The sequence below is a fragment of the Natator depressus genome, chromosome 14 (assembly GCF_965152275.1).
Source record: "Natator depressus isolate rNatDep1 chromosome 14, rNatDep2.hap1, whole genome shotgun sequence".
Classification (NCBI taxonomy): domain Eukaryota; kingdom Metazoa; phylum Chordata; order Testudines; family Cheloniidae; genus Natator; species Natator depressus.
The window spans coordinates 37,835,685-37,850,177 of NC_134247.1; the positions used below are offsets into that span (position 1 = coordinate 37,835,685).

The 14,493-nt window shown below is 54.9% G+C and overlaps 1 protein-coding gene across 8 annotated transcripts in view; it reads left to right on the top strand.

The window, feature by feature from the left end:
• LOC141998425 (uncharacterized) overlaps positions 1 to 5,105 on the top strand; it is a 36,061-nt gene extending 30,956 nt beyond the window's left edge. For 3 of the 8 annotated variants that reach the window (XM_074971236.1, XM_074971234.1, XM_074971237.1), the window contains one exon: positions 898 to 5,105. In XM_074971236.1, the coding sequence (XP_074827337.1) occupies positions 898 to 2,990 (2,093 nt within the window). In that variant the 3' untranslated portion in view covers positions 2,991 to 5,105. Of the gene's footprint in view, positions 1 to 894 lie in introns of all 8 variants that reach the window. The other 5 variants (XM_074971238.1, XM_074971239.1, XM_074971235.1 and 2 more) reach the window with 3 other exon arrangements.
• Positions 5,106 to 14,493: the final 9,388 nt, after the last annotated feature.

Below are 14,493 nucleotides of genomic sequence, written 5' to 3' on the forward strand. Positions count from 1 at the left end.
GAGATTCCTCCCCGACTTTACTTCCCTGGGAGTATTTGGATGGGATATGGAGGCAGAGTCCAATTTCTGAAGGCATATCTACACTACAATCTTAAGTCGACCTATGTTAGGTCAGCTTACAGCCACCACAGTAATTACTGCTGTGGCTGATGTCCACGCTCCCCTCCTTCTGTCGGTGGTTTGCATCTTCACCAGAACGCTTCCACTGTCTGAAGAGGGGCAGCTTGGGGAGCTGAGAGCCATGAGCCAGGGGAAACTGCCTGGGGCTTCTCGCCTCCGGTGGGGAGATCTGTGCCCGGAGTCCAGTTGGCTGCTGTGCTCTCGGTGGGGAGCCGAGAGGCAGGAGGGCAGCCAGGCTGCCAGCAGGGAACACGGCACCTGGACTGCGGGGGGCAGCAGGGATTTTAGTGGGGAGGGGAGAGCATGGGTGGTAGCCCAAGCCAGAAGCCCAGGTGGTAGCCCAGCTTGGAGCAGAGAGCTGGCAGCAGCCCAGCTGTGGAGCCAGGAGTCTGGCTTTCTTGTCCATTTCAGAGCTCCAGCAGAGCCGTCAAATTGACAAGACAGCCAACAGCCCATGTAAGGAACGCAGTGTCTACACAGACAATGCGTCTCCCTCACTACACCGACATAAGCCCTACACCTCTCCTGGAGGTGGAGTTATTATGTGGGTGTAGTAGGGCACTTCCACTGGCAGGACAAGGTTCTAGTGTGTACGCTGACATCATTAGGTCGATGTAAGCTGCCGCACGTCGACCTAACTGTGTCGTGTAGACCAGCCCTCTGTCTCCCCAACAGTTACCGTGTTGTGTTTTCCCCTCTGTGCTGTTCCCTGTTCTGTCCTTTCTTCCCATCACAGGGAATTATTTTTGTCTGGATTCTCTCTCTCTCTCCCAGCAGTTCATGAGGCTATGATGAGTGAGAACAAGGAGAAGAATTCACAGCAGGAAGATCCTGATCAAGTGGAACTGCAGGGGAACTTTTGGAGAAGAGCCGAAGGGAATTTTTCCCAGTCCTTGGACCAGGGCAAAGCTTGGAGAAGTCAGCAGAGGTCAGAGAGGCAGCTGGGAAACCACCCAATAAAGAAAGAGAAACAATCCATTGAATGTGGGGTAGGATGCAAGGACCCCAAGAAAACCACAGACCCACAGACAAATCGCAAGGAAGAAAAACGCTATAAATGTCTCAGCTGTGGGAAAAGCTTCAATCAGAAATCAAACCTTATCACTCATCAGAGAATCCACACAGGCGAAAAACCCCATAAGTGCGTGGACTGTGGGAAAAGCTTCAGCCAGAAATCATCCCTTATTATACATGGGAGAAAGCACACAGGAGAGAGGCCTTATAAATGCTTTGAGTGTGGGAAATGTTTCAATCAGATCTCAAACCTGACTACACATCAGAGAATTCATACAGGGGAGAAACCTCATAAATGCTTGAAATGTGGCAAAAGGTTTAGTCAGAGATCAGCCCTGATTACACATCAGAGAATCCATACGGGAGAGAAACCCCATAAGTGCTTGGACTGTGGGAAAAGTTTTAGTCAGAGATCAGCCCTTATTACACATCAGAGAATCCATATGGCGGATAAAATGTATAAATGTCTCAAATGTGGGAAAAGTTTCAGTGTGAAATCAGCCCTTATCATGCATCACACAATCCATGCAGGAAAGAAACTTCATAAATGTTTGGATTGTGGGAAAAGTTTCCGTGACAGCTCAAACCTCACTAAACATCGGAGAATCCACACAGGAGAGAGAATGTATCAGTGCCTCGACTGTGGGAAAAGCTTCAATCGGAAATCGAACCTTCTTACCCATCGGAGAACCCACACAGGAGAGAAACCCCATAAATGCTGGGAATGTGGGAAAAGCTTCAGTCAGAGATCATCCCTTATGAAACATGTGAAAATCCACACAGGAGAGCGGCCGTATAAATGTCTTGAGTGTGGGAAATGTTTCAATCAGAACATAAACCTTATTACGCATCAGAGAACCCACACGGGAGAGAGACCCTACAAGTGCCTATACTGTGAAAAAAGTTTTACTGTGAGATCCGCCCTGATTACACATCAGAGAATCCATACAGGAGAGAAACCCCATAAGTGCTTGGACTGCGGGAAAAGTTTTAGTCAGAGACCAGCCCTTATTACACATCAGAGAATGCATACAGGAGAGAAACCCTTTAAATGTCTCAATTGCGGGAAAAGTTTCACTGTGAGATCAACCCTTATTACGCATCAGGCAATCCACACAGGAAAGAAATCCCATAAATGTTTGGACTGTGGGAAGAGCTTCAGTCAGAGTTCATCCCTTATCAAACATGGGAGAATGCACACAGGAGAGAAACCCTACATATGTCTTGAGTGTGGGAAAAGCTTTAGTCAGAGATCATCTCTTATTATACATGGCAGAATGCACACGGGAGAGAAACCCTATAAATGTCTTGAGTGTGGGAAATGTTTCATTCAGAGGTCAAACCTTGTTACACATCAGAGATCCCACTCGGGAGAGAGACCACATGAGTGCCTTGACTGTGGGAAAAGTTTCAAAGTGAGATCAGCCCTTGTTACACATCAGAGAATCCATACGGGAGAGAAACCCCATAAATGCGTGGACTGCGGGAAAACTTTTAGTCGCAGATCAGCCCTTATTACACATCAGATAATTCACACTGGAGAGAAGCCCCATAAATGCTTGGAATGTGAGAAAAGCTTCAATAACAGCTCAAACCTTACTAAACACCGGAGAATTCACACAAGAGGGAGAGACTCTAGAAATACCTCAGATGCAGGAAAAGATTCAATCCGAGCTCACACATTATTGCCCATAAGCAATCCACAGAAGAGAGAGAACTTGAATGTGGGGGAATCTTCAGTTGGTGCTTCCACAGAATCAAGCATTGTCAGCTCCACTCAACTTCAAGCGGAGCTAACGCCGTGTTGGACATCAGAGACTCCTCCACACAGCAAGGAAATTCTGTCAGGGCCCTGACTGGGGCTGGCCATGATGACAAACCCATTTCCTCATTCCCACACACATCAGGGATATTTGGCTCCCAAGGATCCAGCTGCCCATCGCTGGGGTGAGGATCCAGCAGCAGCCGAGCATCAGCTTGTCAGTGACCCTCTGGGTCTGCCTGGTCTAAGCAAACCCCAGGCAGAGGAGGAGAAGCCCTGATCAGCCCCTCCTCCCTGCTGCAGCCCTGGCTGCTGAGCTGATGGGCCACAGGGCGGGTAAGGGAGAGAGAGAGAGAAACTCCTCTGGCCGCTCCCTCTACCTGGCTGAAGTTCCCCCCCTCTCCCTTCTCCTCCCAGATGGGATCCCCCTGCCATGGAGATGAAGAGAAGGACACTTGGTCCAGGACCCACCTTCACTCTAGACCCCTGTCCCCATCCCCCATCTTCCACCAGCCCCTGCACTGGGCTCCCCCACTCACCTGGAGCTGTTCCTTAACTCTTCCCCTCCCCGAATCCCCCAGCGCGCTGGGCTCCCTGGGATCAACCGTTAAGGGACCAGGCTGATGGGTTATGGGGAGGACACTGCGGATTGAATGGTTGAGGCTGGTGGCGCTGGGAAGCAGGGGGAGCTGGGTGCTGGGCTGTCGAGTGTTTGGGGATGATGGGATAAGAGGCGAGGGAGAGCACATGGGTAGAGAGGTGCTGCCTCTCCTCACTCACCCCCTCTGCCCCTTCTCCCTGCCCCCGCTGCATTCAGACAGCACCACTGAGAGAGGCTGATTCCCACAGACTGCGGCGGGTTCTCAACCTATTTACCATTGTAGGCTGCATATGTGGCCCATAATGCATTATGTGGACCGCATCCAATATTACCTGTATGGCCCTGAGGATGTCATGTGGGCTGCAGCTGTGTGCTGATCGGGCCGCAGGTTGAGAACCACTGCCACAGGGCCTTTCGTGGGAGGCCTGGAGATCCCACCTCTGCCTCCGCAGCATCAGCCTCCGGGGGCCTGTCTACGGTAGGAAACGTGGTCAGCATCAGCCAGCTCGTCTCCTCTGACCCTTCCCCACTCATCCTACCCTAGACTGAGCCTGAGCATCTAATTCATTCGGACCCCACCATTAGCAGAGTGATTGCTAGAGTCACTGAGTTCCCCCTCTGGGGATGCTGGACCAATCTGTCCAGTGGGGGTGATGAGATCCATTGAACCAAACTGTAAACCCTGGATATGATGGAAACCACTTCAAGCCAGGGGGTGCGGCAGCATCCCTCATTCCGGCACCTGTGCCTGGGGTAGGTTCTCTCATTCCTAGATAGTCTATCATTACTCCAGGCCCTGCTGAAAAGCATTTAGTGTTTGTACATTTTCTCCCTTATGGGCCAGAATTAAACAGATGCTACAGAAGTGGGAGCAGGGACAGTGAAATGTGGTGTTTTAGCTTCTGTTTTATTTGTGAGCGACGGGGAGAGTCTGAGGGATTCCCTCCTTCCCCCATCACCCTCACACTCCACCGGGACACAGCAGCCTCTGTCCAAACCTTGCAGAGTTTATCCCAGGGCTGGACAAACTACCGCCCATGGGCCGGATCTGGCCTGCTGGTGAGCAGCGGCTGGGGCTTGTCCCCCTCTGGAGCTCTCGCTGGGGAGTAGTGTTCGGTGCTGCTCCACATGGCTCCCAGAAGCAGCGGCATGGCCCCCCGCAGCTCCTACACATAGTGGCAGCCAGGGGGCTCCACTCTGCACACTGCCCCTGCCCCAATTGCCGCCCCTGCAGCTCCCATTGGCCAGGAACCGCAGCCAATGGGAGCTGCGGGGGCAGTGCCTGCAGACAGGGCAGCATACAGAGCTGCCTGGCCGCGTCTCTATATAGGAGCCGGAGAAGGGATATGCCGCTGCTTCCAGGAGCTGCTTGAGGTAAGCGCTGCTTGAAGCCTGCACCCCATAGCCTCTCCCCAATCCCCTGTCTCAGCCCTGATCCCCCTCCCACCCTCCAAACCCCTCGATCCCAGCTCAGAGCACCCTCCTGCACCCCAAACCTCTCATCCCCAGCCTCACCCCAGAGCCTGCACCTGTAGCCAGAGCCTTCATCCCCCCTGTGGCCCAACCCCCTGTCCTAGCCCTGATCCCCCTCCGAACCCCTTTATCCCAGCCCAGAGCATCCTCCTATACCCCAAACGCCTCATCCCCAACCCCACCCCAGAGCCTGCACCCCCAGCCGGAGCCCTCACCCCCCCACACACCCCACCCTCCCGCCCTAGCCTGGAGCCTCCTCCCACACCCTAAATTCCTCATTTCTAGCCCCACACTGGAACCCACGCTCCCACCCAGAGCCCTCACCCCCTCCCGTACTCCAACCCCAATTGTGTGAGCATTCAAGGCCTGCTGTACAATTTCTATTCCCAGATGTGGCCCTTGGGCCAAAACGTTTGCCCACCCCTGGTTTATCCTCCTCATTCTGCCCCTCCACCTCCCAAAGTGTCATTTGCCGCAGTGTTCTTAGCTCTCCGTGCTTAGGAATGACCGTTTGATTTCCCTGATCCTAAATCAGACTTCTGAGGGCTGGAGAAGAAAGCACAGATTGAGCTTTCTGTGTTCATTGCTGTTTCCATGTATTGGTAAAAATTCCTTCCAGGCTTTTTCTAGGCTAGTTCAGGTAATTTGTAGATGGGAGGTTGGGCTTTCTTTCTTTCTTTCTTTCTTCATGCTAAAACTTTTGTAACTAACAACCACAAGGTGTGAAATAAAGCAGGCTTAGCCAGTTCAGAGGGAAATGGGTAAATTTATTTTCCTGATATAGAGTCTTAAGATTCTCTGGGATTTCACCTTATGAATGTGAAAGTGTTTTATAGACACCCTGGACTGTGGGTTATTCTCTGTTCCTACATGCTGTTTGGTCACATACTTTGATATTAGTTTAGCTTGACAGGATGTAGCCCAGATTTATTGAGGAAATCACAAAACAAACGATTGTTTGTCAGAATAGTCTTTTGTATATTTCATTTTAACCTTGTCATGTGATTTTTGTGTGGTTTGAACAATGACAATGATCAATATCTATCCCACAGACGCTGAGGGTGAGCGCTAGATTTAAACTCTGAGATGCAGACTGAAATGGGGAAAGAATTTACTGCCTGATCCCTGCAGTGATGTGAGATCCAGTCAGTAGGGGGAGAGGATGGGAGATGGGGGGAACAGAGCTGGTAAACTGCTGGGTTTGCTCTTGAGAGCCAGACAGCTGAGGCTGAGAACTGTGAACTCACTACACCAGTGCCAGAGAGAGACAGGAATTGTCCTACCAGTGCTGGGCAAAGCTATCCCTGAAGTCTAAAGGGCTACAGATGACACCCCAAGAGGTGTGATGGGAAAGCGGCAGGGTCTCCTGCTTGCTGAGAGGATGAGGCTGAGCAGAAGGGAGAAGGAAGCCAGGGAAATGAACAGGTCTGGCCAGCCCTAAAGTCAGACCAACCCAAAGAGAGCCTGTTGGCCCCGCTGGTCTTCTCCTCACCTACCGCAGTCTCCTGTGTGTGGACTATAGACACACTCTGGGCTCCACGCACCCCGCATGGCTTCCCTCAAACCTGAACTCCCCGTGTTTCCTGCTCTGGAACATTTGCTTTTGTGACTGGGTCCCAGCGTCTCTCGTGGACTGTCTGTGCTTTTCTACCAGCTTTAACTCATTCCTCTCTCCCTGGTGCCCACGGGAGCTGGGAGCAGCGCTGGGCTGGGCTGTGCCGAACCTTGGGATGGGTGGGGATGGTTAACCTTTCTTTCTTGCTTTCAAATAATAAAGTAGAAATTAGCTTCTCAAATTCCCAGTGTCCTTTGTCTCGACTAAAGGATCCCAGCGGCCGTCTGGGAAGCCACTAGCCCCAGCCTTCACCACATCAGACTACAGATGCTAGAACTGCCAACTCGTTGGTTTTCTGACTCTTCTATGGGTCAGTGGGGAAAATCCATCTGCAGGGGCAGTCCCCTCTGGCCAGCATTTCCCATTCGCCCACCTCCTGCAGGAGGGGAGTTAATCAGCGTGGAGAGGTGGGTGTTTTTTAATCTGGGTGGAGCAGTTGTGGAGAGGAATGATAAATTTTGTAAAGGGCTTCTCGAGCTGCTATCAAAAGTGCTGTTGAGAGCTAGGTATGTTTTCATTTAGTTGTAGCCGAGCAAAGGGAGGCCGTACACCCAACAGAATGGTTTTTGTCTCTTGGATGCGATGTCATGGGCGGTGGGTATCCAAGGCCAGGGCAGGCTAAACCTCCCCTAATCCAGGGTGTGGCCCCGCCCATGTTCACCCGAAGGCCCCGCCTCCCTCCCCCTCTTCCCTGAAGCCGGGGTGGGGCTCAGCTCCAACTGATGGCCTGGAGCTTGGGCCCACCAGCTGCCAGGGGCTGGTGCTGCCCTGGGCGGCTTGGGCCAGCCCGGGGTGGGGGTCAGTCCAGTGGCTCAGCTCAGAACTCAGGCCAGCCGGTGGCTTGGGGCGGCTGGGGCTCCTCCAGCAGCGGGGGGGCTTGGAGCTCCACCTTGGGGGGCACCACTGGCGGAAGGGGTGGGGCTGGCGGATTAGCCTCCCCAAAGGGGGTGTTCTCCCGCCGCCTTTGCATAACATAATAATTTTGCTGCAACTGGTGAATTAAAAAAAAAAAAAAAGTCAGGGAGTGTTCTAGGTACCCCTCAGGAGAAGGCTGGTTTATTGGGTGAACATCAGAAACCTCTAAAGGGACATGGGATGGCATCTGGTAACTAGACCCTTCTGCTTCAGCCTGGTCTGCAATTGTCTAGAGACCAAAGACCCGGCTGATGGCAGCTACTAAGGCCTGGATCCACAAAGAGACTAGAAAAATCAATCAACGTGATCTAGAAAGCCTGACTCAGTCACCCAGTCTCCCTATACAAAGCATGGGGAGAGAGAGGGGCCTATGAATGGGATCCACAAAAGCCAGCGTGCTAGGCAGGGAGCTGCCTAAGACAGCCAATGGGAGATGCTGAGGAGAGGGTATGACTTAATCCTCACTCCTCTAATGGAGATAAACCTCTCCCTGCAGCCCAGGTTTCGGGGCTTTGTAACACAAAGGCTCAGGGGCAAAAGGCTCACTGTTCAGTACAAGCAACTCCTGTCCCACACCTGACAAACTCACTACACTTAATATTTTCCTGGTATTTATCCATAAGGGGTAGCATGTGAGATCTCTCCTGAAAGCTTATAATGTGTTGTTTCAGAGTAGCAGTATGTGTTGATACTCATAAATATTGCAAGATGCATGTATGGGTGATAGAGAAGTAATAACGTAACTATATTGAAAGTTATCCCTTTATGGTGTTGGAGTGGAAGAGAGTCATTAGGGAATCCCTCGTTTTGGTGACAGCCCATTTAAATTGGAGGGAGTTTTTCCTGGCTAGCCCATTATGCAATGGGTTGACCGACTGTCCACCATTGCGCCTATTCAGAAAATGAATGGAAAACCATCAAAGCTGAACTATAAACACTGAAAGGTTGTGACAGTGACAAGGAGGATCTGACAGCGAGGGGATCACCCTGCCTGGGAAGAAAGACAAAAGACTGATTCAGTGTGTCACAAGACACTCTGCATCCAGTCACAGAAACGGGATACTTCCTGGATGACTGGGGGCTGGCTCCTTGGCCCTAGCAAACACTGTGAAAGACTGACCTTTCGGGTGACGATCTGTTTTATCAGGTAGAAAATGTAACTTTTAGTGAGTGTAGGCCCTTGTCCCAGTCAGGTGAAACTGGTCTAGTGCCATTGTGATGCTGTGGGGTTCAACCCAGACCAGTGAGGGGTTGTCACCACCTGTGTTGGGTCAGATCCTCCTGAGCGTAGCACTCACAGAACTTTAGTAAGTCTGCTGCTCTCTTAAAGAGACAGTGCACAGCCCCACCCTGTTAGTTAGCTGAGGACTCACATGGCACTGAAATGGTTTGTTGTAAAACTAAAACTGAATTTATTCCCAGGGAACCTAGGATTAAGGGATGTCCAGTAAGTGTGAAAGAGCCAGGAGAGGTTACACACAAAACGTGCTTTCTAGTGTGTACGTTTATCTTCAGTGAATCTGAGCCTTGTGTCTCAGCATGTTTCTCGCCTAGATTCAGTATCTGGGGACCTTCAGACCCCTTGGCTGGAAGATTCCACCTTTCACAGGTGTACAGGAGCTCGGCCCGCTTGGATCTGCCCAGCAATGTGTGCCAAGCTGGCTTTGTGGCCTGGTTATAGCTTCAACAACCTCGCCTCAGGAGGCGGGAAGGTTTCTTGGAGCTGTGCTTCCATCTCCCACTGAGAGTGGGAAGTGGCATCTTCCACTTTGGTTGACATTGTCTCCCCTTGGTGTAAATGTAATTTCATTGCCCTCCCTCCATTTACATTGCAGCCAGGTTCAGGCAGGCGGAAGAACCACATTCCTTTATCTGGGGCAAGGTGACTTAAGCCTGACAGCCAGGTTTTTAAGAACATATTCCTGCTCATCTATATGCACGTACCTCATGCAAGAATATCACTGAGCAGTGAGTTCGTAGTTTTCCAATGCTATATGACACAGCACCTTTTAGATCCACATTATGGCAACAGTGAGTTGGGCTGATTAAGCCAGCTAAAACTGCTAAATACCAGGCAGCCCCTTGGCCTCTGGCATTGGGATGCTCTCAGGGTCAAAGGGATCCTCCAGGGACTGTAGGGGGTCTATTCTTAGCTTGCAGGGCTGGTATAGCCCAGGGGAGAGCGCTCCAGTGGCTGAGAGGCTGGTTGTGGTTGGGACTAACACCCAGCTGGCACAGGCAAGATTCCTGGCATCGGAGGCAGCTGGAAGTGAGAGGAATCCCAGCCCTGGGCGCACTGAGCAGCCTCCCAGCACCCCTTTCTGCCTGCGAATGTACCGCTGGGAACCCCTCTGCTGGAGTCAGGTGGCCTAGGTGCCTGCCTGTGAGAATTAGTTAGGCAGATGTCAAGCTGCACAAAACAGCCAGAGGAGTGGGGTGTGTGTGTATGTGATCCCTCCCTTAAGCATGTAGCCCAGGGGTCAGAATAATCACCCAGATGTGGGAGGCCCAGATTGAATTCCCTCCTCTGCCTGATGGGGAGAAAGGATTTGAACAGGGGGCTCCCAGTGCTCTCACCTCTGGGCCATGGGATCTTCTGATGTGGGGGTCCCTTAATCTCTCCTGCTGAACCTGTGACACTTTGGAGGAGTCGTTACAGAGTCCTTGGAAAAGAGGACTGGACCCCCCCCAGGTGGGTGCCCCACCACTGGCCTGCAGAGTTGTTCTCTCCCCAGCACGCACCCTGCTGGGGGAGCAGCAGTTGCTCAGTTCAGGCTCCCAGATCTCAAGGGAGGAGGCAGCAGCATGTGACCCTGGATGAAAAACTGAGACACAGATCCTGCCATGGATCTACCAATCCAGTGCTCTGGAACAGGCCCCGCGAGGACATCTGCAGTGTGCCAGCCCCGCTCTGCGGGTCTCACTCTTTCCTGACCGCAAGCCACTTAGTTGCACCAAACCCTCAGCTCCCTTCCCACCCAGCAAGTCCCCCTGAGTTGGACTCCCGAGGGAGACTTGTACACCCAAAGGGAGCGACACACCGCCACCTTCAGCATCGGACTGGACTCTCAGCCAGTGTCGTGAAAGCAGGAGGGGTTATAGATTTCTGGAAGACATAGAGCATCCGTGGTTAGCACAGAGATCAGAAAGTTACAGCATGGTCCATCTTGGCCAGCCTAGAGCACACAGTCCTCCGGCCTCTCTTTTGTCCTGGTTCCGGAAAGTCTTAAGCCTCCAACAGCCCACACTTAACAACACCTGACATGGCCCCTCCTCAGTCCTTTGTTCTTGTCCCTGGGCAGACCTTGTTCCCTGGTCCTCCTCCTCAGCCCTTTGTTCTCCAGCTGGTCAAATAGGGCTGGCTTACTGCGGAGGGGAGGAGGGCCATCCATGGTTGTTAGGTGCTAGGTACCAAATGTCTGGGCAATTCAAGTGGCCCTTGTGTTCTCAGACTCTCCATGGACATGGAGCGCAGACATCTAGGCATCAGTCACAGCTGGATCTCTGCAGAGAGTAAACAACCTTTTCCGGACACCTTGTTAACAATGCCACGTATAGGGGAAACTGAGGCACACACACTATTCATACAAAAATATTACAGAAAATTCCCACTGTGTCACACCTCTTCCCCCTTCGAAGCCAAACTGAGTGGGGATCACTTTAGCCAGTGAGCTGGGGAAGAACAGGTACCCCTTTCTGGGACAAAGTATCCACTATACGAGCGCAGCCTTCTCTCTTTGAACAGGGACCAGACCCCTCTGGACATAACAGTGACTGAATAACTCCCCTGCAGGCCCCCAGCCTGGGACAGATCAAGTGCAGTTAGGGCTGAATTAAGGCATAGGCAACCTAAGTATATGCCTACGGCCCAAGGCCTGCACCCCATTTTGGGGGGGGAGGGTGCATGAGGCCAAAGTTGAACGAGTGGCAATGTGACCTCCCATGCACCAGGTCACAACACAGCTCACTCCATTTTGTCCCACATGCCATGCTCCCTGTCCTATTTGGGGGGGAGGGGGTGTTAATGGGGCCAAAGCCGAGTGGGCAGAGCACCAGCCTCTGAGCCAGATTAGCTAGAGCTTCACTGCTGATATGCAGGTGTGCGACAGGGAGCTGCTGTCAGTGTCCACAGGGGGGAGCCAGCCGGGAGAGGGGCAGAGGGGATCCCTAGTGTAGGGGGGAAGACATGAAGGGCTTTTGCCTAGAGCCCAGGGATGGATTAATCCAGCCCCACAAATAACTCCAGGAAACCTGGTGGCAAAGCTCTGACAGCTCCATGGAGTGAAGGGAGCAGAGCCGGTAGCTCCGACCCAGGACTGGTAGCCAGTGAGCGTGGGGTGCAGACAAGAAACCAGCTCTGGCCAACTGCTCCCTGTGGCCGTCTGTTATGAGAGAAAATCGTACACAGTGTCAGTGTCACCGAGAATCGTGGTCTACAGGTCTATCTCTGGGCTGCCTCTCCAGGACCAGGACCCCCATCATCCCTGTGTCCATGTAGACATTGGGGACTCTCTGGAACAATCCCCAGTCTCTGTAGAAACCCCCCCTTCTCCCCGCTCTCCGGGATTGTCTCTTGTCTGTTTGCCCAATGGTACATTGGCTTCTATGCATGACGCTCCCTTAATGCGGGGAGAAGCTGCCCGTGCCCAGGGGAGGTGGGTCCCCAGGGGGCAGGGTCTGGGGCCTGGGGCTGCAGCGCGATGGGTTGATCGCTAGGACCCAGGAGCGGCTGGGGGGCGGCTCTGCGGGGAGCGATCGCGGGGCTCAGGCCCGGCAGCAGGAAGTGACTCGCAGCCGCTGCGGGGACTCTGGCTCCCGGCGAGATCCCCGAGCCCCGGCGGCTGGTGCTGGGGGCCCGGAGCCCGGGCTGCAGCCGGGAGAGGGGAACCTCCAGCCGGGCCCTTCCCGCTGCTCCCCGGGAGCCTCTCCCAGGGCAGAGCCCCCAGCCCGGCCAGGGCCCCTTCCCGGCCCGGCCCGGCCCCTGCCCCGGGGGGCCCCGCTCGGAGGGAAGGTAAGAGAGACCCGCCCCCCCCGTCACCCCCGGGCTGCAGGGGGCGGGTTTGGCCCCGGGCTGCTCCCCGCGGAGCTGGCTGCGATTCCCTGCCCCGGGCCCGGGAAAGCTGCCGCCAGCTCCGGGTGTGCGCAGGGCGGGGGGAGCCCGGCCGGGCGGGGCTGGGGGTGGGACAGTGACACCTGAAGGGTGGGGCAGAGGAGGGGGGAGCCGGGAGGGGGCAGAAGATGGCAGGGAGGTCAGATCAGGGGGTATTGAGGAGGGAACAGGGATGTGTGAGGCCAAGGGCAGGAGGGGGATGGGATGGGGGCAGGGGGAGGTGGCTCTAAGAGGGGGCAGGTGGGGGATGGGATGGGGGCAGGGGGAGGTGGCTCTAAGAGGGGGCAGGTGGGGGATGGAATGGGGGCAGGGGGAGGTGGCTCTAAGAGGGGGCAGGTGGGGGATGGGATGGGGGCAGGGGGAGGTGGCTCTAAGAGGGGGCAGGTGGGGGATGGGATGGGGGCAGGGGGAGGTGGCTCTAAGAGGGGGCAGGTGGGGGATGGGATGGGGCGGGGGAGGTGCCTCTAAGAGGGGGCAGGAGGGGGATGCAGGGGGCAGGATGAGACGGGGGCTGGGCTGTTGTTCCACTGAAGGGAGGTTGGGACGATTCAGGGTGATCAGGGGGCAGGGGGGGGATTATGGGGCTAAGGGGAAAGAGGCTGGAATGGAGGGAAGACATAGGGAGGCTCTGGGAGCGAGACCGAGAACAAGAGCAGACTGGCTGAGGAAGGGAGAGCCAGGGGGGCAGGGAGAGGGCTGCAGGCAGAGGGGTGGGGAGAGATACAAGGCACCTCCCCTGCCCCGTGGGGTAAGTGAGGGTGAGGGGGTTGCCCTGCCCAGCGGCCAGTGGGGATTTGTTCCCCTACAAATGGTCAAACCAGCAGTGGGGGATGGGCAGGGTGACCGTCCCTCCCGAACTGGGCAGCACAGCCCTGAAGTGCAGAGTTCAAGTCCCAGTCCTGGGCTGAAGGACTCCCGGACACCATTTGTCCCGGATTCCCTGCGCCAGGGCTCTGCGCCTGCCCGAGGCTCCGGGGCAGCGCCAGCCTGTTCCCCGTGGGTGGACCTCGAGCCCCTACTCCTCCTCTTCCCTGGCCAGCTAGAAACTAGATCCAGGCCATAATAAGAGCTGCCCCGTCTGCAGTGGGGAGTCCCAGACTCTCCGCCTGCCCTGGGGGGCCGGCAGATGGGCCGGGGGATGCTAGGGGCACTGGGGTTGCCAGCTTGCTAAGTCCAGAGAACTGAACACCTTTGTCCCGCCCCTGCCCCCGCAATTTTCGTTGAGGCCCCACCCTGTCCCACCTCTTCCCGAGGCCGCGCCCCCCGCTCACTCCATCCCCCCTCCCTACTTTGGTCACTCTCCCCCACCCTCTCTCCTGTCTCCTTTTCACTGCAAGGCCCAAACGGGCACCAGGAGAAGGCCAGGAGTGCAACGGTTTGAATGTGGGAGATGCACACACTTGCCTACACAGAGACTCTTTCTCCACACACTTTCTCGGGGCCCTACGGGGGAGGTGGGGCAGGAGTCCCCACAGGGCCCCGTGATAGGCAGTCTCGTGTCAGGGCCGACCTTAGGCAAAATGGCACCCTGGGCGAACTTGCATTTTGCTGCCCCTGGCCCCCATGGGCATGGAGCACCCTCACCCCAATTGCCTCCCTACCCTCCCTTCACCCCAACCCCTGCAGTGAGCCCCCTTTGTCCCTAACCCTGCCCCCTCCTGCATGCTAACCCCTACGTTGTGCCCCCTTCACCCCAACTCCTACCCCCAAGCTTTGCATCCCCTTCCTGCACCCACATGGGGAAACTGACCTGGATGCAGGGATGGAGCAGCTGGCATTGCTGCTCGCTCCCCCACTGGACTGATGCTTGTCTGCCCAATGCACCCCTAGGGGGCTGTGAGGGGGGCAGCGAGGTCAGGGCGCCCTGCATCCAGATCCTGTTC